The sequence below is a fragment of the Lotus japonicus genome, chromosome 6 (genome assembly GCF_012489685.1).
Source record: "Lotus japonicus ecotype B-129 chromosome 6, LjGifu_v1.2".
NCBI lineage: Eukaryota > Viridiplantae > Streptophyta > Magnoliopsida > Fabales > Fabaceae > Lotus > Lotus japonicus.
In genome coordinates, this window is record NC_080046.1 from 47,017,097 (window position 1) to 47,042,128 (window position 25,032).

General features: G+C 35.3%; 4 protein-coding genes across 4 annotated transcripts; 2 read left to right on the top strand and 2 right to left on the bottom strand.

Moving 5' to 3' along the window:
- Positions 1–1,517: 1,517 nt before the first annotated feature.
- LOC130724118 (uncharacterized) lies at positions 1,518–6,262 on the bottom strand. The gene is made up of 3 exons (XM_057575290.1): positions 5,990–6,262; positions 4,818–5,090; positions 1,518–1,792 (listed from the first exon to the last, which is right to left on the bottom strand). Exons 1-3 carry the CDS (start codon positions 5,999–6,001, stop codon positions 1,745–1,747), a joined length of 333 nt encoding a protein of 110 aa, XP_057431273.1. The 5' UTR covers positions 6,002–6,262; the 3' UTR covers positions 1,518–1,744.
- Positions 6,263–9,202: 2,940 nt separating this feature from the next.
- LOC130725430 (uncharacterized) lies at positions 9,203–15,673 on the top strand. Its single transcript, XM_057576659.1, has 11 exons — positions 9,203–9,319; positions 9,415–9,951; positions 10,142–11,332; positions 11,448–11,772; positions 11,889–12,144; positions 12,236–12,452; positions 12,561–12,913; positions 13,011–13,520; positions 13,718–14,801; positions 14,890–15,243; positions 15,608–15,673. The coding sequence occupies exons 1-11, from the start codon at positions 9,203–9,205 to the stop codon at positions 15,671–15,673; spliced, it is 5,010 nt and encodes a 1,669-aa protein (XP_057432642.1).
- Positions 15,674–16,920: 1,247 nt separating this feature from the next.
- LOC130725870 (flavonoid 3',5'-hydroxylase 1-like) lies at positions 16,921–19,491 on the top strand. Its single transcript, XM_057577060.1, has 3 exons — positions 16,921–17,003; positions 17,310–18,138; positions 18,560–19,491. The coding sequence occupies exons 1-3, from the start codon at positions 16,921–16,923 to the stop codon at positions 19,220–19,222; spliced, it is 1,575 nt and encodes a 524-aa protein (XP_057433043.1). The 3' UTR covers positions 19,223–19,491.
- Positions 19,492–19,963: 472 nt separating this feature from the next.
- On the bottom strand, positions 19,964–23,710 carry LOC130725869 (calcium-dependent protein kinase 17-like). The gene is made up of 8 exons (XM_057577059.1): positions 22,873–23,710; positions 21,956–22,099; positions 21,647–21,799; positions 21,441–21,556; positions 21,167–21,334; positions 20,957–21,084; positions 20,727–20,826; positions 19,964–20,478 (listed from the first exon to the last, which is right to left on the bottom strand). Exons 1-8 carry the CDS (start codon positions 23,603–23,605, stop codon positions 20,380–20,382), a joined length of 1,641 nt encoding a protein of 546 aa, XP_057433042.1. The 5' UTR covers positions 23,606–23,710; the 3' UTR covers positions 19,964–20,379.
- Between the last annotated feature and the right edge of the window lie 1,322 nt (positions 23,711–25,032).

Below are 25,032 nucleotides of genomic sequence, written 5' to 3' on the forward strand. Positions count from 1 at the left end.
ATTTTTTTCCTTTCTAAAAAAAACTGTTTTTAAATACATAAAATTAAAAGTACAATCAAACAAGCCCACAAATACGGGTCGTCGTTTGAGCAAGTGGCGGAGCCACGTTGGCCCTGCCAAAGGTTCTATAAAAAATTATATATACACATAACGGTGCATATAATGTCAAACCGCCTTGGTCTAATGGATTAGTTTTACTCATGTTAACAGCATGTCTAGGGTTCAATCCCATGTGAACCCGTTTTTTAGATGATATTTTGAAGCGTATTTCTGGTATCTGTTCTACCATTTACTCACACCAAGGAGAGCTTGGACACCACATCTTAACCCAAAATCTTAAGGCATTAAAAAGTACATACACTTACGCAACTTGGCAACTCAAACCATCTCTTTCAATCTTTGAACTTTTATATTCTAAACAACTTTTTATCTTCATAAGCATTTATAACTCACATATTCTTATGTCATTGAAAACTAACTTTAATTACAATTAAGGTATTGAAGGCTCAATGAGCAATAAGTTTTATCTTCTCATATTTTTTAACTCACTTTTCTCATAGCATTGAAAGCAGACGTTACTCACAATTAAGTAGCACATTCTTCAACAATGGATTCATGCACAAATTTGAGAGTTCAATAGTCCCTTCGTCCCTTATTATAAGTCATTTTCTTAAAGATTTTTTTGTACCAAATTATAAGTAACTTTACAATTTCTATGAAGCATTGATTATTTCTTTCCATATCTACCCTTATGCTTAATGCTTTGCATTAAAAGAATTATATTTTCTACTTTTCAAAATATTTTTTTGTTTCCAAGACCACTATCATCTAGAGATAGTTGAATATTAATAAGGGGAGAGAATTTTTAATGAGGAAAATTCAGGAAAATTATTAAAAACAACTACAAATTTATTGCTGCTAACTACTTTTAACTATTTTTTTTAATCTAAGAGAATTGGGTAAAAGTGACTTATAATATGGGACAGAGGGAGTACCTTAGAAAAATGGAATATCTAGAAAATGTTAGAAATAACAAATCCATGTAAGTCTTTCTCATGGTGGATAGTAAATAAGGTTGTATTTTTACACCACTAATTATCTACTAGACTATGAAAAATATTTCTTAACCATGAGGTCGATGTTCAATCTTTGCCAATGAAAGAGATTAATTACTACTATCGACATTGGATACCAAGGCTCACCAAAAATATAAGAAAAATCTGCTATAACCAATATTGCTCTCTGTGTTCTTCTACATCGTTACAATTACAATATAATGAACTCATTTTGTTTTAAATAATTATGATCTTACTCTGCTTAATTACTTATTTTATATTTTCAAACAAATAATATATAATATTTACTAAAATTTATAAAATATTCACTTACACCGCGCGATAAGTCTAGTTCATAATGCAAGTCACACTACACTAGCTGTGAGGGAAGGAGAAGAAAAGTACTGGATTTTTTCCATAATATCCATAATTGCAGTAAACATTAGCATTAGTATTATGCAATATTTCTCAATGTTTTCGTTTACAGGTCAATGTGAAATGGTTGATATAACACATTTTAACGGATTTTTCAAAATCAATGGGAATTTAAATAGGGATGACATTAATATACAGGACACTCAAATAATGACTGGTCAGGTTTCTTTTGAACTTGTCTCATGTTTACAAGCTGTAGATTCCTAGTATGACTATGATTTCAAAATCAAATATTGAATTTGATTCTTATCATATCAAGGCCTAATACAGCAACTCATGCAAGTCAGAACCCTGCTTCTCCCCTGCAAGATCATAAACAACAAACAGATTAAAAAATGTTAGAAAATGGTATAACCATTCTAAACGATGTGTTTGCAAATATGTTCCTTCAACTTTCAGTTCATGCCGATTAATCCTTAACCTTTACTTTATATAACAGACATTTGTATTAACTTGGGGGTTAAGCACTTGTTACTAATGTTATATCCTTTATTTTTTTCAGGAAAAGAGTATACAGCCATCCAAAATAGTGTGCTTTTCATATAGGAATTTCAATCATTCAAGATGTGAGAGTCAATTTAAATGGTAAAGTAAGTCATCGCAGTCGTTGATTGAAAATTCAACGGTTGTAATTGTGATCACATATTTGCATGTGTATAATGCATTATAGTGTTATTTAAATCTCAATCATTGATTTCTCAATTAGCAGTTTGATAACTTATCTTACATTCTAAAATGAGTTTTTCACTTTAGAAGAGCCGGATACTATAATTAAACCCTTTAATTTCACTTCACCAATCATCAAATAATCCTTAAATTCTATTCTTACAATTGGTCTTTTTTTTCATCATTAGTAACTTAATTGACTCAAGCATACTCTAGAGTTTTCAGTTACCGTTACGTATGATCAAAATTGTCATCTTTTTTTTTTATGAAAAAATAAAATGTGGTATGGGTAAATGTCATTTTGAAAAAAACGAAATAAAGATTAAAGACTATGTGGTATGGGTAGTGTTGCAGCCCCGTGAAAAATGGTTCATTTAACATAAGGTATTGGGGGAGTAAAAAGGAAGGTCTGTTTGTTAGTTTTCCAAAAAAATCAAAAACTTGGATTTTTATTGTTTCCTAACAAACAAAACCTATTCTTGCATTTCTTACTAGAAGTTTGTCGTACTATATAGCATTGTGAATACAATATTTAGGCCCCGTTTGGAAAAACAGCTTAATTAAGCACTTATGGTCATAAGCGCTTATAACATAAGCGCTTATTCATAAGCTATTTTTGAAAATTTATTGAAATAAATTAAAAATAAGCTGTATATAAGCATAAGCTGTTTTTCATAAGCTATCCTGAGTAGCTTATGAAAATAAGCTGAAAATAGCTTATGGCAGGTCATAAGCTGTTTGCATAAGCCCTCCCAAACACTGGCATAAGAGCTTATGCTGTCAGATAAGCTCAAATAAGCTCTTCCAAACTGGGCCTTAATGCATTTTAGGTGAGTGTTAAACTAGTTTTAGCTCATTTTTCAAGTTTTACTTAAATTTTGAAGGTTGGATTCTTTGAGAAAAGACATAGATTGAAGAATTGTACTCACATTAGTTAAGAATGTGTCACTTGAAGAAAATATAAGAGATGTATCATTGCAAGGACAATGTGGGGCTAAAGGGGTCAACTATGTTGACTTCGTAATTTATTTGAATTACTGTGCACAAAACACGAAAAGATGCGACTAATGTCATGTGGCATCGGGAAGGGAAACCGTCGGAGCACGACTCAACTTCCTCCATAGTGCAGGTAATGCAATTTCCACATGACGCGGGTAAGGAACGCACAAGCTCGAAGCCAAATGCAGTCACTCGTAAGTTGGTAACATACACAAATTCAGTCTGACCAGAAACCCCAACAATAGTGCCTCGCGGAGGCAAAATTGTTCATGGAGAATCTACACCCACTCACTTAAGACAACGCATGAGTTTAGAGAATCGCTCTATTTCTTAGTAAACCAGAGCAATTCGCCTCGATCGTCGCTATGGTCTAAAGACTATATACTTGGCCGAGTTACAACATTCATTAACCATCGCTCAACGCAATTGCTAGAGTTGGAGACTACACTATTTCAGCATATAGTTCAAAATTATATATCAAGGTCAAGTTACAACGTACCTTGACCATCACTCAACACAATGGCCAAAGACTACTTTTTCGGCACAAGTTCCAAGACCATATAACTGAACTGACCATCGTCCAACGCGATGACCAGAGCTAAGGGATTCTTGTTTCAGGATATGGTCCAAGACATATACCAAGGTTGAGTTATGTCATGAAGCAACCTCACCATGCACAACATACATAGTATTTCCTGATATCCCAATCAATCAACATGTGGACCAAAGACCGTGAACCCAACCCAAATTACAACTTGGGTTTACCCTAACTCTCTCTTGACTCTCATCATGTTACCCACATGCTGACTTTCACTAAGCTATTACTTAAATGCACATGTCGGTCGGGATTTCCGACTTAGATCCGCCGACCTATGTCCTATGAAATCACTACTTTTAATGTTCGTTTAAACCACTCTTCCGAACACATTTCTCACTCGAATTCCCCAAGGTCAACGACCCAATGCCCAATACCAAGCACTATGTTCAAGGACGAGAAAAGCAGGTGGCAGAGCATGGATCCACCAAACAACGTTGACGAGACCTAAGACGCTCTGAACTTTTTGTATATGGCGAAGAACCAAATGGACTAGGATATAACAATCTAACTTAACCCTAGTTGTAATATTAACTTGCTAACTTGGGCATCATAGTGTCTTCACTGGTACCACCGGCTGGGGACATCACACTCATGAAGAAGGACATCTACAAAAGGCGGAGTACCACACTATCTACAACGCGTCTGAAGAGTTAGTTCAACATAGAGTAATTGACCGGACTTTGTCCGATCACCATCTAAAGTTTTAGCTTTCTCTTGGCAAGTTGCTAAGCCAAGCCTTTCAAAAGAAATATTTTGGCAATGGTGCTAGATCAAGGATATGTCTCTTTTCTAATTATGTACTAGAAGAAATCACAGTTTGGGAAGAAATCAAAATCATATGAAGTTATAATAGAAAGGTTAGCTTATGCTATTATGCATTGTTGCCTTTGATAACACTGCACCTAACATTGATCCATGTGCGTTGATCAAGGGGGCATGGACCAAAATTAGGTGGAGTAGCTGCTCAAAGAGATTGGAAGCCAAAACCCAATAAGAAAATTTAACTAGCAAGAACAAAAATGATCATATAAATGAAATAGTATTATCTAAGATCATGGTCTTACCATGACAGGAGGATCTTCATGAGGACGAGCATGAGCATGAGCACGAGGATGAGCATGAGCATGAGGAGGAGGTCCATGGCGATAATTGGCGTTATTAGTAGCAACCTTCTGATCATTCCCAGTGCTGAGACGCTTGACTTCAGCTAAATCTGTTTTCTGATTCTTCTTGTTAGCACGAGCTTGGTTGAACACCATGGAGTAGTCTGTAGGCACACCTTGAGCCTTATGTTCCCACCCTCCAAATTGAGGCACAGACATCTTAGCAGGTTTTTTCTGCAGCATATCATAATCTAAGTCAGTATATTTCCTCTTTGCTACCTTCCCAAAATGCAAATACAGAGAGCATAGATAGTCATATAAGTGGAAGTGGAACCCCTTAACTTGTATATTGGTCAATATCCCCTTTGATCAACGCATATTATAACCAATACAAGTTAAGGGGTTCCAATAAAGGCACATAAAAATAAGAGTGTTCATCACTCACATTGGCCTTGTATTGGTTAATACCCCCATTGATCAACGCACATTAACCAATACAAGCCCAAGGCTCCAAATTGGAAGCATTGGAAAACAAGATTAAAGAAAGAAAAAAACACATGATTTGGTTAGCTAGAAAAACTAGCATGTGACATACAAACTGGGAATTCATTCCCTTTGATGTATAAAGTATGATTTCATGTTCATCAATCGGGTGATTAAATCTATAAATTGTCTATAATATACTACATGACAACATGGTCATATATAAGATGAAAGTGGAGAGAAACCTTGCTGCATCAAGAAAAAAATGGTTAGATATTCAGTACAGATAAAAATAAAAATAAAGATCAAAATTAGCATGAAATTGGAGAGAAGCGTGCACTTAATTTTTAGTTGAAAAATCAAAGTTAAAAGGAGACAACAGAATCCTGAATGAACAAACCAAAGGTCTTTAATTTCCTGACCAAATTGCACAAATTATATTTTAACGCTGCCATGGCCAACAACATTATTAATTTTCTTTTCTTAATATGAAACCATTACTTTCTAACGCTGATTAATCATGATTAGTGATCATATCCATTGATCAAAATATGCAGCTTTCAAATGAAACTGCTTCTAAAGATTATTTTGTTCTATCAATTTCTAATCACAAGGGCCAAATATCTCTTTGTATGTAGATTTAGGCTTACCTTTCGATCCATGGTGGATTCAACATGTGATGCTGAACAGGGTAATAGTGAGGTTCAACTAATTAAGATGTTTGCTTTTCAAGATATATTAGGCCTTATTAAAGAGGGTGGTCGTTTAATTTCTTGAACAAAGGGAAACTGGGATAATTCTTGAAAACTTGTCTTTTCAGATCAGTATTCAAGATCCCAGCTTCCAGGAGGCATCAATGGAATCAAGGTATTTGAAGCTTGATGTTTCTTGATTAATTCTAACAAGAGTAAAAGCAGGGCAAAAAATATGGTTGTCCACTTGATAATTTCATTCTGTTATTATATATGAACTGTTGCTGATTGAGCATTCCCAAATTTAGATTAGATATAAGTTCATTTTAGCTGGAAGAAAGAAATTTACACATCATTTTGATCTTTTTATATCACATTCTTTGTCAAAACCAGACTCCTAAACATGTCATTTTATCTTTAGATGACACATTTGGCATCAAAATCCTACACATGAACACACCATATATTTTATCTTTTCACAACACGTTTTACCCCAAAATTTTACACATCATTTTATCTTCTTATATTACTGTCTACATCGTAATTCTACCATCAGTTTTACAAACCAAAACTAAAAAACATTAATGACAGTTGTACTTGACCACTTGCAGCACCAAATTTTGTGGTTGTTTCAGATGACCACAAGATGCTTTTATTTTTTCTTAATCTTTCAGTTGATGGCGGCTAAACCGCCACAAAAGTGGTATCCTGACACCAGCCTAGTTCATATAACACGGTTCAACAAAAAAAGGTAGTCATGCTCTATAATGTTCATTGAAGTAGTTTTCCGATGGATAAAAAAAATGTTCATTGAAGTAATGTGAGACCGAAAAAAATTATGATGGTTAAATCTAATTATATACGATTAAAATTAAAAAGTATGTAATGATTATCATATAACTACTTATAAAATATATATAATTATCGCAATAATACAGATATTATATTATTTATGTTTACTTAAAGGTTTAAAGGTTTTTTAGCATGACCTAAAGTCTAACATTTTTTGGCCGAACAAATTTTATTCTTAACATGTTTTTCATTTAGAGTTTTCTAAATTACCTAAGATGTACCTTGGGTAGAATCAACCTAATATAGGTGGGGTCAATAATATTTTGACATGTGCCTTAGAAAATTTTGGCTCATAATACATGTTAAAATATTATTGAGTCACATCAAACTAGAATGATTTTAACCAATATTTACCTTAGGTGATTTAAACATTCAATTTTTATTATTATACAAACTTCATGCTAGCCTCACCAAATATGAAAGAAAATAGACCTCACAACTCCACTGGTAATAAGAAAAATAATCGGGTTATTTAAATCACTCGTGTGTATGGTTTAACTCATCCTATGTGAACCAGTAGAGTTTAAGATAAGTGGTGGGCTTGGCAGACGCCTAGAGATTAAAGGCAGGAATCGCATCCAAGAAAATCTGAAGTAACTTAAGACATCTCAGCTCTCAGAACACTCGAGCACGATCTCTTGAGGGTTGGGCGAGTCTCTCACAAATGTGGGACCCGCCACAGATACAAGCAAGATAGGAAATAAAGCCTTGGGACTGATCGCGGGTGGGCTCCTAGGCAAGGACAGGATCACCAAAAGAGGACGATCTTGGCTGGGCTGAAGGAATCGCCTGCCTAGGTGTTGGATCTGGGCTTGTTTACATTCTAGTATCCGGAATTAGGCCTCGGATGTGAGGTCCAATTCCCCAAGTTTCTTAGGATTTCAGATCCACAAACTATGAAAGGGGGTCTTTTATTGTACTCATCAGCTTTTTACTCATTTATGACATAGTACACTTTTATTTCATCATATTTCCTTATTTGAGCTCTACTAGGGTTTACTGGAATATTCTCTCGAATATGGTAGGTCCTTGGCACGAAACAAGAGGGTAATGAATTTCTTACTTTTTTCTTTTATTTTCTACTCCCTCCGTTCCTATTTAATTGTCCGGGAAGAGAAGAAACACACATATTAAGGAGTGCAATTAATTTTGTTGGTTTTCATAAAAGTAGTATTTGTTTTTCATTTTTACCCTTTAGATTGCATTTTATCTTTCTTCATTTATTGTTCTGATAAGGGTATTAGTTGTAAAAACATCATTTAATGCTCTCTTGAAACGCTAAATGGACAGTTAAATAAGAACAAATTATTTTTTTCAAAGTGGACAGATAAATAGGAACGGAGGGAGTATAATGATATTATTGGTAAATATCATGTTGATTTAGACAACACACAAAAAAACGTTGAGTAAAAGGGTTGTCACTTACCACATTGGATTATTTAACCTTATTGTAGGTGGACATGTTTGCGAGTTGAAAATTTCATAATTATAAACGTATTTTTTATAAATAATCTTATTGGTCCCTTAAACAAGGTTAACCCCCCGTTATAATGGTTCAATTGAACTCACCAAATTTTATTCCATGCCTTCACTAAGATCACGCAATTTGGGTACCCTTGCATTCATCAATCTTTTTAACCCCAATTTAGATTTCCTGCATTCACCAATCTCCTACATTCATAAAATATAAGTCATATGATCAAAATTAGTTGACTCATATTTTTTCACTAAAATCATACTTTAGATATATCTTACAATTTAAGTCGTTCGATTTAGATCTGACGACTAAGATTCGTTGATTGCGTGAATTTAGGGAATTGTGGACCGTGACGATCCAAATATGTTCAATTGTGTTGCTAACCTTTCATTTTGACATTACAAAATATCTTTCATTTTATAATACTTCGATTGTTTTTTTTAACGATATAAATAATTAAATATGTAAAAAAAAAAGTTCCTGATCTTTATTTAATTGATCAATGTACATTTCATGATATAAAAAGCTCACTTAATTAGCAAAAACTTCTTTCATTACTTGGAAGCACGAGATAGTTTCCATCCAAAAGTCACAGTTATGGAAAAGCTGAACAGTTTAAACTTTTCCCTGCACGTTCTATTAGTGGACAAATACGAGGAGTTTGCAACAAGTTATATAAAGACTTTCTATGTTCCGATGAATAGAACCAAGAAGAGTAGTGTTGGGCAAACAAGAAGACACACCTTTGTTGTTCTGTTCATATTTCAAAAACTCCTAGCATACCAAAACTGCATGTGTGAAGTTTAATACAACACTTTCTATATCTGCATTGCATGAAAATGATGGAAGCAGAGAGTTCAACCAAGAAGAGGCCAAGCTACAATGACTATGGCTTCATGGATTTGATTTTTTCTTGGTCCATTGAAGACATTTTCAATGAAGAACTATACAAGAAAAATGTGAGTACAGTTATTGCTAATTTTTTCATTTTAATTTTTGCTTCAGCTTGACCCTTAATTTTGATCATTATCTCATTAATGATTAACCTTTTCAGGTAGAGAAGATTAAGCTCTCTTTTGATTCCATAGATCACTACCTTGGGTCCTATAAGTACCCTTTGTTGGAAGAAACTAGAACACAACTATATTCAAGTATGGAGATAATGCACCAAGCACCATTTGCTGAAGTAATTGGTCTTCAAATGGCCAAACCAACAGGGAACAAACTCTATGATGTGAAAATTAATAGCTGGCAAAACAGGTTCACGCAACGCAGAGAGCCGTATAAAACGTTGCCCGGAGATGTTCTGATTTTGACTGATTGTAAACCTGAATCTGTGAAAGATTTGCAAAGGTTTGGAGTTATGTGGAACTTTGTGTCTTTTGTGAAGACAAGAGAAGATGCCAGTGAGAGTGATTCTGTTTATTTCAAAATTAGAGCTTCAAAAGATATTGACCCTAAGACATTTAAGCAGAGATCTTTATTTCTGATTTTCTTGACAAATGTAAACTCTAATGGAAGAATCTGGAATGCACTTCACATGACTGGGAATTTGAAGCTAGTCAAGCAAATCTTATGCAACAATGATGAGGTAAGAAATTTTGAAATAGCATCTTAAAGTTATACTCAATGTTGTAATGAAATGCTAATTTTGTGCCAACATACTCATGTTTTAGAGTAGAACATCAACAATATGTTTACACATTGTTTCTATCTTCTTTTTTTTCTCTTATTCTGTTTTGTATTAAAATGATTGTCTTTGAATGTGTTACTGAAAACAGTTCAAGCAAAGTTGCAGTTGCAGTTCACTGGCTGATTCTTTAGGAGATGACTTTTCATATCAAAGGTTAACATCAGAGCTTAATGAATCTCAAAATAAGGCCATTCATTCATGTCTTTCTGGCCTTGATTGCAATCACAACAGCACTGTGAAGCTCATTTGGGGTCCTCCAGGAACTGGAAAGACTAAAACATTGGCTACATTGCTTTTTGCTCTGTTGAAAATGAAGTACAGAGTGCTTGTTTGTGCTCCAACAAATGTCGCCATCAGAGAAGTGGCTTCGCGATTATTGAGGATTGTGAGATACTCAGTCTGTGGCCAATCTGATTTATTATGTTCCCCTGGAGACTTGTTGCTGCTCGGCAACAATGAGAGACTCAACATTGATGAAGATGTTGAGGAAATACATTTGGATTATCGAATGGAACATCTCATGAAATGCTTTGCACCTTTTTCGGGTTGGAGTTCTTCTGTGAAATCAATGATTGATCTTCTTTCCAATTGTGTTTCGCAGTATCACAGATTCGTTGAGAATGAGAGGGATAGGGGAAAGGAGAACACAGTACACATAAAAACTTCAATTTTCAGCATGAGTAAGCCTAAATCATTTCTAGAGTTTGTGAGAGAAAGATTTCTTTCCACTGTATTGCCACTGAAATCCTGCATTTCTATCTTTTGTACACATGTGGCTAGATCTAACCTGTTGGAACATAACTATAGGAACTTAGTGAGCTTAAATGAAGCACTTAAGTCATTTCAAGATGCCTTGTTTGAGATTGAGAATAATCGTCGTTTTGAAGGATTGGAAATGCTTTTCTCTCGTCTTGAAATATCAGATAGAACTTCTCAGCCATATAACGGTCTTTCGTACAAATTGTACAAGAAGAGAAATGAATGTTTATCTGCTTTGGAAACAGCAAGAGATTCACTTGACAGACTCAAGTTGATAAAATCTTTTCATATTGAGTCAATTAGAAAGTTTTGTTTCCAAAACTCATCAATAATATTTTCCACAACTTCTGGTTCATATAAGCTACATTCTGTGGAAATGAAGCCACTGAACCTTTTGGTAATAGATGAAGCTGCTCAACTGAAGGAGTGTGAGTCTGTAATTCCTCTACTACTTCCAGGAATAAGCCGCGCTATTCTTGTTGGTGATGAGTGTCAACTTCCTTCCATGGTTAGGAGTAATGTAAGTAGCTTCTATCATGCATATATCCAGATTTATTTTAATTTAGTGAATTATTCACCTCCAAGCCACTTCTATGGCTAATTTATATTTGGGCATGTTTGTTTTTGTGTGTTAGGTTTCTTCTGAAGCTGGTTTTGGGAGAAGCTTGTTTGAGAGGCTGAGCTTACTGGATCACCCAAAACACCTTCTTAACATGCAACACAGAATGCATCCACAAATCAGCTTATTTCCAAATCAATATTTCTACTCTAACAAAATTCGCGATGCGCCAAATGTTGTGAGTAACTACGGGAAGAGATATCTTCCAGGGCCATTGTTTGGTGCCTATAATTTTATAAATATAATTGGGGGAAGAGAAGAGTTTGATGATGCTGGAAGAAGCTATAAGAATATGGCTGAGGTAGCAGTTGTTGTGACACTACTGAAGAATTTGCATAAAGGTTTTAACAAATTCATAGCTGTAGTCTCTTATGTTATTGTTTTTACTTTTACTGTTCTTTCTGTCTGCATTACTGGACCTTAGATGAAAAAGAAGTAATATTTTTTCTGGTTGCAGAATGGCTTGCCTCCAAGGAGAAACTCTCTATTGGTATAGTGTCACCATATGCGGGGCAAGTTGTTGCTATTCAAGGGAAGCTTGGAAAAATGTATGATAGCCATGTTGGATTTAATGTAAATGTGAAATCCATAGACGGTTATCAAGGTGGTGAGCAAGATGTTATTATCTTATCAACTGTAAGAACCGACATCAAGAGTTATCTTGAGTTTGTCTCCTCTCCCCAGAGAACTAATGTTGCTCTTACAAGAGCAAGGTAGATCTCAAACTGTTAACTTTTTTTTCAGTCTTCCTTTAAAGTAGTATTGTATTAATTGAAAAGCTGTTGCTGGTTTGATAATTTATAGGCATTGTTTGTGGATTTTGGGGAATGAAAGAGCTTTAGCAAATCATGAAAATGTTTGGAAGGATTTGGTTCTTGATTGTAAGAACCGTAAATGTTTCTTTCATGCTGATCAAGTCAGAGAATTGGCAAAAGCTATTTTGGATTCAAAGAAAGAGATGGATCAATATGTTGATTTGCTTGATACAAATAGTGTCCTTTTTAAAGGTGCTAGATGGAAGGTACATAGATCCTGGACTTAACTTGCTCTTTTATTAATTTTTATTCATGATATACTCTACATATGCTAGTCTATACTATAACATTGCCACCTATCTACATATCTGCAGGTCCTTTTTAGTGATAAGTTTCTTAGGTCCTTCAAAAGGATAAGGACAGATAACAGCAAGAACCTTGTTATAAACCTCTTGCAAAGGCTTTCTAATGGTTGGAGACCTAATAGGAAAAGTGTAGACTTGCCTTGTGAAAAATCCTCACAGATTTTGAAACAATTTAAGTCCGAAAGTCGCTATGTTATTTGTTCTATAGAGATAGTTAAAGAGTCAAGGTATATTCAGGTTTTGAAGATATGGGACATTCTGCCTCTAGAGGATATCCAACAATTAGTGAAGCGCCTTGACAATGTATTCACAAGATACACTGATGAATATATCAACAGGAGCAAAGAAAAAGGTTTCGATGGGTAAGTGCTTTCAGTTGCATTAAGTTCAAAAGGTTTGAGCTTTTGCTTTACTAGCCTTAACTGATATGGAGGCTTTGGCTTCTTTGTTTGTGGACAGGATCATAGAGTTTCCTCTGAGCTGGGCATTATCTACAAATATCCAAAAATTTAAGGGTGTCAATGATGAAAATGAGGGAGATTTGAATCCTTCTGAAGATAGAAAAAATGATGAAAAAGTGGAGGAGAGTAGGCTGTTGCTGAAGTACAGCTCCTTTTCACAAGATTACATGCTTTCTGGAAATGATGCTTCAGAGGTTGATCTTCCTCTTGAGGTAACAGATGAACAGCGTGAAATAATTCGCTTCCCTAGAAGTACATTTGTACTTGGTCGCTCTGGAACCGGAAAAACCACTGTTCTAACGACTAAGATGATTCAAAATGAGAAATTGCACCATATGGCACTTGAAGAAGCCTATGGATCCAATTGTTCTGCAAGCGAGTTGAAGGAGGTTGCTGCTGAGACTGAGAGACCAATCTTAAGACAGTTGTTTGTGACATTAAGCCCTGGACTATGTCAAGAGGTCAAATATCATGTTTCTCGTTTGAAAAGGTATGTAGCTTCATCTTCATAAAAGTACTTAATTGTTCCTCTTGTTTTCATTTGATTTTATTTCTACCAAACAAAATAAGTACCTATTTTTCCTCTAGTGTTTTCATTTAGTTATTAAATTTTCTCGTGGATACGTTACACGGGTCCCTTTGCAAAGGAAGCATGTTAGCTGGATGCAGTCCAGTTGATGAAGATATTATTGGTGATGGTGATACATCAATAGATTTTAAGAATATCCCAGATTCTTTCTCTGATGTCCCATCCAATTCATATCCCCTTGTGATAACGTTTCGCAAATTTTTGCTCATGCTTGATGGAACACTAGGCAATTCTTACTTTGAGAGATTTCATAATCGCAAGGGTCGACGGTCAGTTGCATTAGAAAACTTCAAGATGAAAAAGGAAGTGGATTTTGAAAGGTTTGATTCTGTATATTGGCCTCATTTTAATTCTCAGTTGATTAAAAAGTTGGATTCATATGAAGTATTCACCGAAATAATGTCACATATAAAAGGTGGCTCTTCTGAGCATGGCAAGTTAAGCCAAAAGGAGTATTGTAATTTATGTGAAAACCAAGCATCAAGATTGACCATGCAGGCCAGAGAAAGGATATATGATATCTTTCAAAATTATGAGAAAATGAAGATGGAAAATGGTGAATTTGATTTAGCTGATATTGTAATTGATCTACATGGTAGATTGAGAACTGAAAGATACAGGGGTGATGAAATGAACTTTGTGTTTATTGATGAAGTGCAAGATCTCACCATGGCTCAGATTGCATTATTCAAACACATGTGCAGAAATGTGGAAGAGGGTTTTCTTTTTTGTGGAGATACTGCGCAGACTATTGGAAGGGGTATTGATTTTAGATTCCAAGATGTAAGATCCCTCTTCTACAAGAAGTTTCTGTTAGAAATTAAGAGTTGGAATCATGGCAAAAGGCATGTTTCTGATATCTTCATGTTGAGTCAGAACTTCCGCAGTCACGCTGAGGTGCTGAAAGTATCACAAAGTCTCATTGAGCTTCTGTATCACTTTTTTCCGAACTCTGTTGACATGTTGAAAGTGGAGACTAGTTTGGTACATGGAGAAGCCCCAATTGTGGTAGAGTCTAGGCATGGAGAAAATATACTACTAACAATTTTTGGAGGAAGTGGGAGGAATAGTATTCAAGGATTTGGAGCAGATCAAGTAATCTTGGTACGAGATGATTCCACTCGGGAGGAAGCTATGCAAATAGTAGGAAAGAAAGCAATTGTTTTAACCATTTTAGAGTGTAAAGGCCTTGAATTTCAGGTATTGCTAAACTTTGTTGTTTTACTTTGATTTTCTGCATTGTTTTCTTGAAAAATCTTTCTTATGGTACTTCTTTGTCGTTTGTTAGGATGTGTTGCTGTATAATTTTTTTGCCTCTTCACCTTTGAAAAGGCGATGGTGGATAATATATGAGTACATGAAGGAAAAGAATTTGCTAGACTCCGGAACACATGTTAACAGTCGAAGTTTTGTTGATTCCAAGCACAACCTTTTGTGTTCTGAACTCAAGCTACTATATGTTGCCACAACACGTACAAGAAAGAGGTTGTGGATTTGTGAGGATGGAGAAGATTTCTCTGTGCCAATGTTCGACTATTGGAGGAAGAAGAATCTTGTGCAATTTGAAATGCTAGATAGTTCAACAGCAGACAAAATGAAAGTTACAAGCAGTGATGAAGAATGGAGGTCACGGGGAATGAAGGTAATGATTATTCTGACTTAATTCATTTGTTATCACTGCAAAAACTATTAAAACAGTAGCTTTACAAGATTATAAGGGTTCAATTACTGAATAATTTGTTATAATTAGATAGTCTGTTCTTGATAGTATGTTTTGATATGATTTGATTAATGAAGTTGACAATGTTTAATGGGAAAAGGCTTCAATTACTGTGATACTTTCACTGGTAGCTTAATTATGCTTCATCAAAGTGATATCTGTAACATCATTAGCTTTATAAGATTATAAGGGTTTGAGCAATGTGTTGTTAATTGTTATAACTCACTTCATTGTCATTAGTTTTTTTTTCTTCAAATGATGCTATACACTGACTGTTTCTTTGCAGTTGTACTATCAAAATAAAATTGAAATGGCCACTACATGCTTTGAAAGAGTTGGGAATTCTCAATGAGTCAATGGCTTAGAAATGTCTAATGATTTGGGTCCCAGAGAACCAGCATATATCTGATGTTGAATCTTGTGGACGCAAGTGAAGCCCTTGTAGGGAAGATGCATGAAGAGATTGTCAATGTTTTTATGATTCTGGGGGTCTTGAGAGAACCTGTATATGTATGTATGTTCATATGCACTTGATTTTGCAACACATGATTAACTGCATGTTTTGGAATGGACTCATGTCTCAAGCTAAAATCAATTTTGAGAGAAGCTCATTGAAGTAGCTTCCATACATGAAAATTGCTTATGTGAGAATGAGAAATTGATCCAAACATACTATAATATGTCGGTCTAGTTTTGTCTTATGGGACAGTTTTTTTTGCGTATTGTATGTATCTCATGAACTAAACTAAACTGTTAAAAAATGATGGAAATTTCTAAAATAATTTAGACAATTAAAAATCTGTATGTATCACAAACTTTCTAGAGTTATTTAGAAATTGTAGAATTATGTAAAACCATCATGACGATTACGGAAACAAACTACTATCCTAGTTTATAGTAAGGAGTGTTAAAAAGTGATGAAATTTCTAGAATAATTTAGATAATTAAAAATTCATATCTATGACAAACTTTCTAGAATTATTTGAAAATTGTAGAACTATGTAAAACCATCATGACAATTCATTGTCTAAATATATTTACTATATAGACCTGAGTGGGTTAAGTGATGGCTATAAATAGCCTATGCCATATTGAAAATTTGGAACCAAGTGAGAGGAACAATCAATTGTTGTACTACACGGTTCCTTCTTCCAGCTTCTGTCCATCTACATAATTTTCTCTCGTTTACAAACTACTTTATATAACACAACAATATTTCTATTCCCAACCATTTAACTATATCAAATACTAACATGAACCCTGTTAACAACCGCAGCTTAAGTGTGTGCTGATTGTATGTCGCTCCAAAAGCCTATTTCTACCTATAATTACTTAATCAAAACTTCTTTATTATTGTGGAACACGTAAAAATTCTAGAAGATAACAAGTAAACAAAGGGCCTCTATGATTGGTTTACTTAAAGCTTGTATTTTTGCTTATACTCTCTAACAAGTCATGGACTAATAACATATGCACCTAACACTCTGGCCCCCAAAATATTAAAATATGACCATTCCTAACTTGCTATGTTCATTCACCTCTTTATATAAATAGTATAGTTTAGTTGCATATACACCTTGCCATCTTCAATTATACAACATGTCTTTTGATGCTCAGCTTCTCAGGGAAATCAGTGTTGCATTTTTCATCTTCCTCATTTCACACTTCTTCTTTTTTTTTTTGTCGAAGATTCATAATTCATTCAATAAATAGTTGTTTGATGACACTTACAATAGATGTTCATACACTAAATGAAAGGAATTGGGCCATAGTCCAAAACAACTTACAAGATACTTCAAGTACAATTAAGTCCATGACTACTTAGTATATTTAAACAACGTTAGAACTAAGTGAGATTTCAGCAAAACTACTTACAAGACACACCGAAGGAAAGAGGCCCAAAACACAAGCCCAACAGGACATTGATCAGCCAAACCTAAACCTTTGGGTTCTCCAAACCCTAGCCAACCTCAAGAACTGGGCGGCAGAACGGTGTCAATCCTGAGAAGCACTTCCAAGAATTTCGCACCTGGCCCAAGAGGATGGCCAATTCTTGGTGCTCTACCATACTTAGGGAGTATGCCTTATGTCACACTCACAAACATGCCTAAGAAATTTGGGCCCATCATGTTCCTCAAAATGGGCACTTGTGACACAGTTGTTGTCTCAAGCCCAAATTTTGCCCAAGCATTCCTCAAGAATTTAGACCATAATTTTTCAAACAGACCCACCATTGCAGGTGCAACCCATTTGGGCTACAATTCACAAGACCTTGTTTTTGCAAAATATGGGCCCAAGTGGAAGCTCCTTTGGAAACTAACCAACCAACACATGCTTGGAGGGAAGGCCCTTCAGGCTTGGGCCCATGTAAGAGCAAAAGAGGTAAGACACATGGTGAGAGCCATGTGCGATTGTGGGAAACAAGGGAAAACAATAGAGGTTGGTGACTTGTTAAGTTGTGCAATAACAAACATGGTGAGCCAAGTGGTGCTGAGTCATAGAATATTTGAAAACAATGGGGAAGAATCTAAGGAGTTTAAGGACATGGTGGTGGAGTTCATGACAATTTCCGGGGTGAACAACGTTGGTGATTTTGTCCCTTGCATTGGCTGGATGGACTTGCAGGGTGTGGTGGGTAGGATGAAAAGGTTACATAAGAGGTTTGATGTGTTTTTGAGTAAAGTGATTGAGGATCATGTGAAGTCTGGACATGAACGTAAGGGGAAGCCAGATTTTTTAGATGTTGTGATGGCTAATGATGAAGAATGTCCCTCTAAGGAAAGACTCAGTTTGTCCAACATTAAGGCTCTACTATTGGTACCTCTCTTTCTTCCAATTTCCAATCACTTTTTTTTGCCAATTCAAAACGTTCTATAACAATTATGAATTTGAAATTTATAAATTAAAATTACTTGGACATAGCAAATTAAATTAATAGACATAAATTATGATATATCTTGATTCACATAAATTCTCTTATAATTTTCTTCATGAGTTAAAAAGTACCATTTTTTTTTCAAAATTTATCACATAGATATATATCATTTACAATTTTAAATGTTTTATTTCATAAATTTATTTCTCTTAATTTGATTTTGTGTCTACTTTTACTAGGTGTACATACATTTTTCGGCTAAATACTTTTATCATGTCTTTTTAAGTGTTTTACTAGTGTTCTTGTGGACTTTGATTTTCATTATTTGATGTTCTAACTACAAATGTAACTTTTCCTATCAAGAATCTGTTCACTGCTGGCACAGACACATCATCTAGCATCATAGAATGGGCACTAGCTGAAATGTTGAAGAACCAAAACATCCTTATAAGGGCACAGAAAGAGATGGATCAAGTGGTTGGCAGAGAAAGATTGCTTCTTGAATCAGACCTTCCAAAATTGCCATACCTTCAAGCAATCTGCAAAGAAACCTATCGTTTACACCCATCCACACCCCTTAGTGTTCCCAGAGTTTCAACTGAAGCATGTCAAGTCAATGGCTACTACATTCCCAAGAATACAAGGCTAAATGTGAATATTTGGGCCATAGGGAGAGACCCTAATGTGTGGGACAACCCATTAGAGTTCTATCCTGAAAGATTTTTAAGTGGGGATGCAGAAATGATTGATCCTAGTGGTGTTGATTTTGAGTTGATTCCCTTTCGAGCTGGAAGGAGGATTTGTGTAGGGTATAGAATGGCTATTGTGGTGATTGAGTACATTTTGGGCACTTTGGTGCACTCTTTTGATTGGAAGCTACGAAATGGGGTGGAGCTGAACATGGATGAGGCCTTTGGACTTACTTTGCAAAAGGCAGTGCCTTTGTCATCTATGGTTAGCCCTCGGTTGGTCAGCAGATGCTTATGTTTGATTAATAGCATGCTTGAATTAGCTTCTATTTTATAAAAATCAATTCGAGTATTTAGAAGTTACTTACAGAAACTTCTCTCCATAATTAATTTTGGCTTGAGTGTCAATTGTTGAGAGTTTTCAAATGTGCACTAATTGATATGATGCATATGGTTATGAGTTATCTATTTATCTATGCTTTATTACCTTATATCAGTTGCATATATTATCAGAAAAATTTAGGCAATGTAGACAAAGTTTCAAGAAATGAAACCGTTAACTTGTGAAAGATCATATGTGTATGTTTATCATCATTTGCACATATAATTGAGAGTATTTGATTGTATCATGAATCCCCAGCAAGAGATTCTATGTTATATTCCTTTGAAACCCGGTTATCCTTATTGTGATGAAATATAATTTTAGATCAATTTTTCGCTAGTACAGAACAAAACATACTAATAGCATGTTTATATCAGTATCTATTTCTTGAGAATAAAATCTGACACCTACAAGTTATTCACAAAAGCTTATTGCCCAAATTGATTTAACTTTAGAATCAATTGAAGAGAATTTGCCAATCAAAAAATTTGAAGAGGATTTTCAAACATGCCCTAAAGAATTATAATGTGGCAATTCTAGTGTTAACTTCATTAATAGGAGGCTGTCTTGCCTACGAAATTAACAGGTGAAGACCTTCCAAGTTTTGGTACACGGTACACCCTAATTTCAGAATTAATCAACAATTTACAATCCCATATATATCTTAGTTTTTTCTTAACATGAAAGGCCAAGAAATACATGCCAAATTTCCTGTCTGCATTAACATAAATGTACAAATATACTTGTACCTAGCATTTAGAAGGAATTAGTACATAAATAACCACCCTTTTTTTTCATTCCTAATTAAGTGAGCAATATCATTACATGACTTTTGTTACAGTATCTCACAGAAAAGGGGAACTGTAAAAAAAAATGTTAATCAACCAAATATATACCTAGCATATTTTCACATTTCTCAAAGGTTAGTTTGTGTTCTCCCTCCCCCCTCTTGATTCAATGTTTTATTTCCACCATTGACACTCTCAAACCAACAAAACCATTGCAATATACAACATGTACCCCATGATCATTCTTCTCTTCACCCCATCAAAGAAAAACATAGGGCTGAAACAGATGAATCCTTTTCAACATCTTCCCTGTGAGACCCTTCACTAATGTGAAACAAACGAATCACGCCTCTTCTTAGTAAGAGCTTCTGGATTTCCTTTTCTCATCATCGCCGCAAACTCATCATAGTTAATGCGACCATCCTGCAGCACACATGTCACAGATTTCATTGTCATCACTAACCATGGACAAACATCTATATGATCTATATGATAATATGAAAGGAATTTCCACAAGAAATAAACAATGCAACATTAGATTGCATGTTTGTAAAAACGTGTACAATTCATTCTGAAACCAGAATCAATTATATGGAAAAGCTTATGTGATTAGCTTATGGGTTTTAGAATTGATACTGATGAAAGCCAAGTTGATCCAAACATATACTTACATTATCTCCATCAACTTCATGAAGGATTTCCTTGATGTCCCTACCATCATGCATGTTATATTCATGGAGAGCTTGATCTAGTTCTTCAGTAGTAATGAACCTGATTCATTTATATGGTACAAAAATGAGATCAGAAATTTAGAACCTCAACTTATTTTAATAAAGCACCAAGGAGTTGACAAAAGGGTGTTCAGAAAATATATTATCTTGAACCTAGTTGGTTTTCTTACCCGCTGTTATCTTTATCAAAGTATTGGAAGGCAGTGTAAAGATGTTCTTCTCTGTTCATTCTGTTCATGTGCATTGTTGCTGTGATGAACTCGTCGTAATCTATGGTTCCATTGCCATCAGCATCAGCCTGTAATTTGTAGAAGAATGAGAAAATCTATGTGTTTTTGGCTTAGTGGTGTTTTGGCTTTCAGAAATGAAGGATAACTTACAGCTTCCATTAACTGCTTAACTTCTTGCTCTGTTAGCTTGGTCCCCTGTTTTGCAAGCCCCTGCTTTAGCTCTTCAATTGTAATGGTTCCACTGTTGTCAGTGTCCATCCCTCTAAACATTTCCTTCAACCCCATGATTTCTTCTTCTGATAAACAGCCAGCAATGACCTTTTCAAATGTAAATTTAGAGTTAGAATTGCTGGAATGAGTGATTTTATTTAAAGGGTGTGAAAAAGTAAAATATTCATTATAGTTAAGGCAAATCAACAAGTACCCTTAGTGCAACTTTCTTGAATTGGTTCATTGCTCTGAACTGTTTGAGCCTATTGAGCACAGCATTGTCAAGAGGTTTATCTGGTGCTTCTCCATCCTCCATGATCCAAGGATGATCTGTGTTTCAATCATGAAATTGTAAATGAATTCTTCAACCATTTTGTTTTCTTCAAATGAGTTGAAAGTGAGGTAAAAAAAGTCACTTACTGAGAACTTCTTGTGCTGTGAGTCTCTGTTTGGGATCTGAATTTAACATTTTCCTTACAAGATCTTTTGCTGCAGGTGAAATTGAAGGCCATGGGTCGCTTGTGAAGTCAACGTGGCCTTTTAAGATGGCATTGAATATACCATGTTCTGATTCTGTCAAACCAATTCATTGTTTTTTCAGTTAATTTCAAGCTATGCATTAAATTTAGAAGAAAGTATTTGACATAAATAATCATTTATCTTTGTTCTTCAAAACAATTTTCTGTACTAAGAGATTGTTATATGAAAATAACAAGATGAAATATAAACCTGCCCAAAATGGAGGGACACCAGATAGAAGAATGTATAGCATGACACCAACACTCCATATGTCAACTTCTGGCCCATATCTCCTCTTCAAGACCTCAGGTGCAATGTAATATGCACTTCCAACAATGTCTTTGAATGTGTCCCCTGTCAAAAGCATAAATTGGCTATTAAAATTTGCTTCATGTAGCATATGAAGACCCAAGATTCTGTTATATGTAAATGAGTAAATGAACTCTCTTATACCAGAATTAATACAAAAAGAAATTTTTCCATCCCTCCTAAACTTAACCTCTGTCATATTTGACCAGTAAGTGATTCTTTAGTGTAATGAATATGACATATAATATTGAGGTTTGAAATTATCATTTTAGCGATTAACAATGAGATAGTAGAATAATCAAGTGAGTTGCGTAGTGGTTTAACACTTCGTCCTTTAAGTAAGTGGTTGGGGTTCGATTCTCAACACTTGTGAATGGAAAGAACTCATTGATCAGCTGATAGTGGGGCGAGAGATTAGTCTCATAACTATCAGTTGTGGGATACTTTAGTTAACACTGAAAATGAGATAGGGAAATGAGACTTAAGCCCCCTATCCTTATTTGGTGTCTCCTTCTATGTCCTCATCAATCAAATCGTGATTTCATTTATAAATCACTCATGTGAAATTATAATTGTCATATTCATGCCTACATGGGAGCAAACTTAATTGGTGGAAGACTGAATGGAAAGAGCACCAAATGGGACAGGATTTTGCACAAAATCTCAAAAGGTTGGCTATGAAATGTGTTTCATTCTCACAAGTGATGATCGAACCTCGGACTTCATGCTTAAGGGACGAGATGAGCAACCAGCACAGACATCTCATGGTTAAAAGAGAAATATATAGAGATGAGATAGAAGTAAGAAATAAATTAAACCTTGCTTGTAAAAAACTGAAAGACCAAAATCAGTGGCCTTGAGGGGTGACTTCTCATCCTTATTCAACAAGAGGAAATTCTCAGGCTTAAGGTCTCTATGAATAACCCCCATGGAATGAAACGTATGAACAATCTGCACAATCGTTCTCAACAAAGAAGCCGCAGCGCGTTCTGTGTAATGTCCCTTAGCAATGATACGATCAAAGAGTTCACCACCAGCACAAAGCTCCATCACCAAATGCACCGATTGCTTATCCTCATAGGCACCCTTCAACTCCACAATGTTAGGTTGACCTGTAAGATGGTGCATGATTTGCACCTCCCTTCTCACATCCTCTATGTCCTCCTTGTTCACCAGCTTCCTCTTGGCAATGGTTTTGCATGCAAATTGGTGTCCAGTGGTCTTGTGGGTGCAAAGGTGAGTCACGCCAAACTGCCCCCTCCCTAGCTCCTTCCCCATGCTATATGTCGCCCTGACGTCCTCCATCGGCCGCCCCAGGACCGGACCGACGGGGGCGGCCTTGGTGGGTTTTGAGGAAGGAGGAGTAGGCAAGGGTGAGGGTGACGGCTTGGATGTTGTTGGTGGTGGGGTGGTAGGGTCGGTGGTGGTGGCAGGGTTGTCTCCTCCTGCATGGTTGTTGCTGCTTTTTTGGTTGGTTTCTCCCTTGTCGGCGCCGGCTGGCATTGCTTCGGGAGCGTCGCCGGCGTTGGCTTGGGAGCAACAGTTGCCCATGGTGGAAGGAAGGGAGGAGGAACAAAAAAGTGAAAATGATCTTAAGGAAAGAGAAAGTAAGAAGGATATAGGATGAGAATAGCAAAAGGTGGTGATTGGTGAATATTGAGTTTTGGGGGTTTGCGAGAGAGTTTAATTGGTGGTAGTAACAACTACATGAAAGAGTTACGTAGGAAAAAAAATTAAATGAAAAAATAAAAAGTGTTAAAATGGGTAGTTTAGTTAGTTGATTCTCACGTACAGGTTGGAATGTTGATGAAATTAGAGGAAGGTATTGATAGTCAGAGATTGTAGGGTGCGTTTTGAAAAAGTCGTTGGCGTGTGTATTACGTGGTAATAAAGGTAGCTAGGGTTTATTGAGACAAGGGTGAAGAGAATTTTACGGAGGGGATCAAAAATAATTAAAACGGGCATTTTGATGTTTAAAGGATGAGTTTCTTAACGTTGTTTTGTTAGAGAGATATCTTGTTGTTACTACTGTAATAAGTTATTACATTAACATGAGTATTTAACACATAAACTGTAATGAGTTCTCCCTTTAAGGGGAGGTATCATATCCAAAAGGAGTTAAATTTAACTGATAAAATGAAGTGCCATGGTAGCATACGGTTAGGAAAGAAACAAATGGTTGAATCTTGGTAAAGTTTTATTTGATGGATCAGCTAGCAAATTTAGTATTTTAAATTTTTGGAAGATGTGTTCTTTCTTTCCTTAGTTATAGTCGTGAAACTAATTCATCATCTCACAGTTAAAGCCCTGAGACGAAGTATTGAACCGCTACAACAACTCACATAGTTAGGAAGATACCTTATGAACTAGAGAACAAGTAACGGTGTTTAGTTAGATTATCAGTCCAATTAATAACTATGCAAAAAATTTACTCAAACATCGCATTAAGATTTTCTATTTTACCACGCCAAAATAATTTAAAATAATAAAGATGAGGAAGATGAAGATGATTTTGTTTAGTTTATTTAGGAATTGGATTAATTTTGTTAATTAGAGATTATGAATTTTTTCATTTTTGATTATAATTTAACTTAATTATACATTGTGAAAATGGAAAGAACATAAAGAAAAAAGAAAAATAAAATCCAACTTAACATGAATTAACATTTAGGCATGCCACATCACTATGGTGATTCATGTGGCAAGGTCATCGAACCTTCGAACCACCAACTCCGATGAGGACCAAAATTGGGTATTGGTAATTTCATAAACATTATGAGCTATATTCAAACCTTACTTCAAAGATGGACAATATTCAAACTCCGCCTATTATGCAGAGATCAAAAGCTTAGTTTTTTTTTTAAAGAAAGAAGCAAAAGCTTAGTTAACCCTTGTATTTCATATTTTAAACTTTTACATAGCTTCTTCTTTTCTTTTGGTCAAGAAACTAGATAGGTTTTGATAGACATGTTAGAATA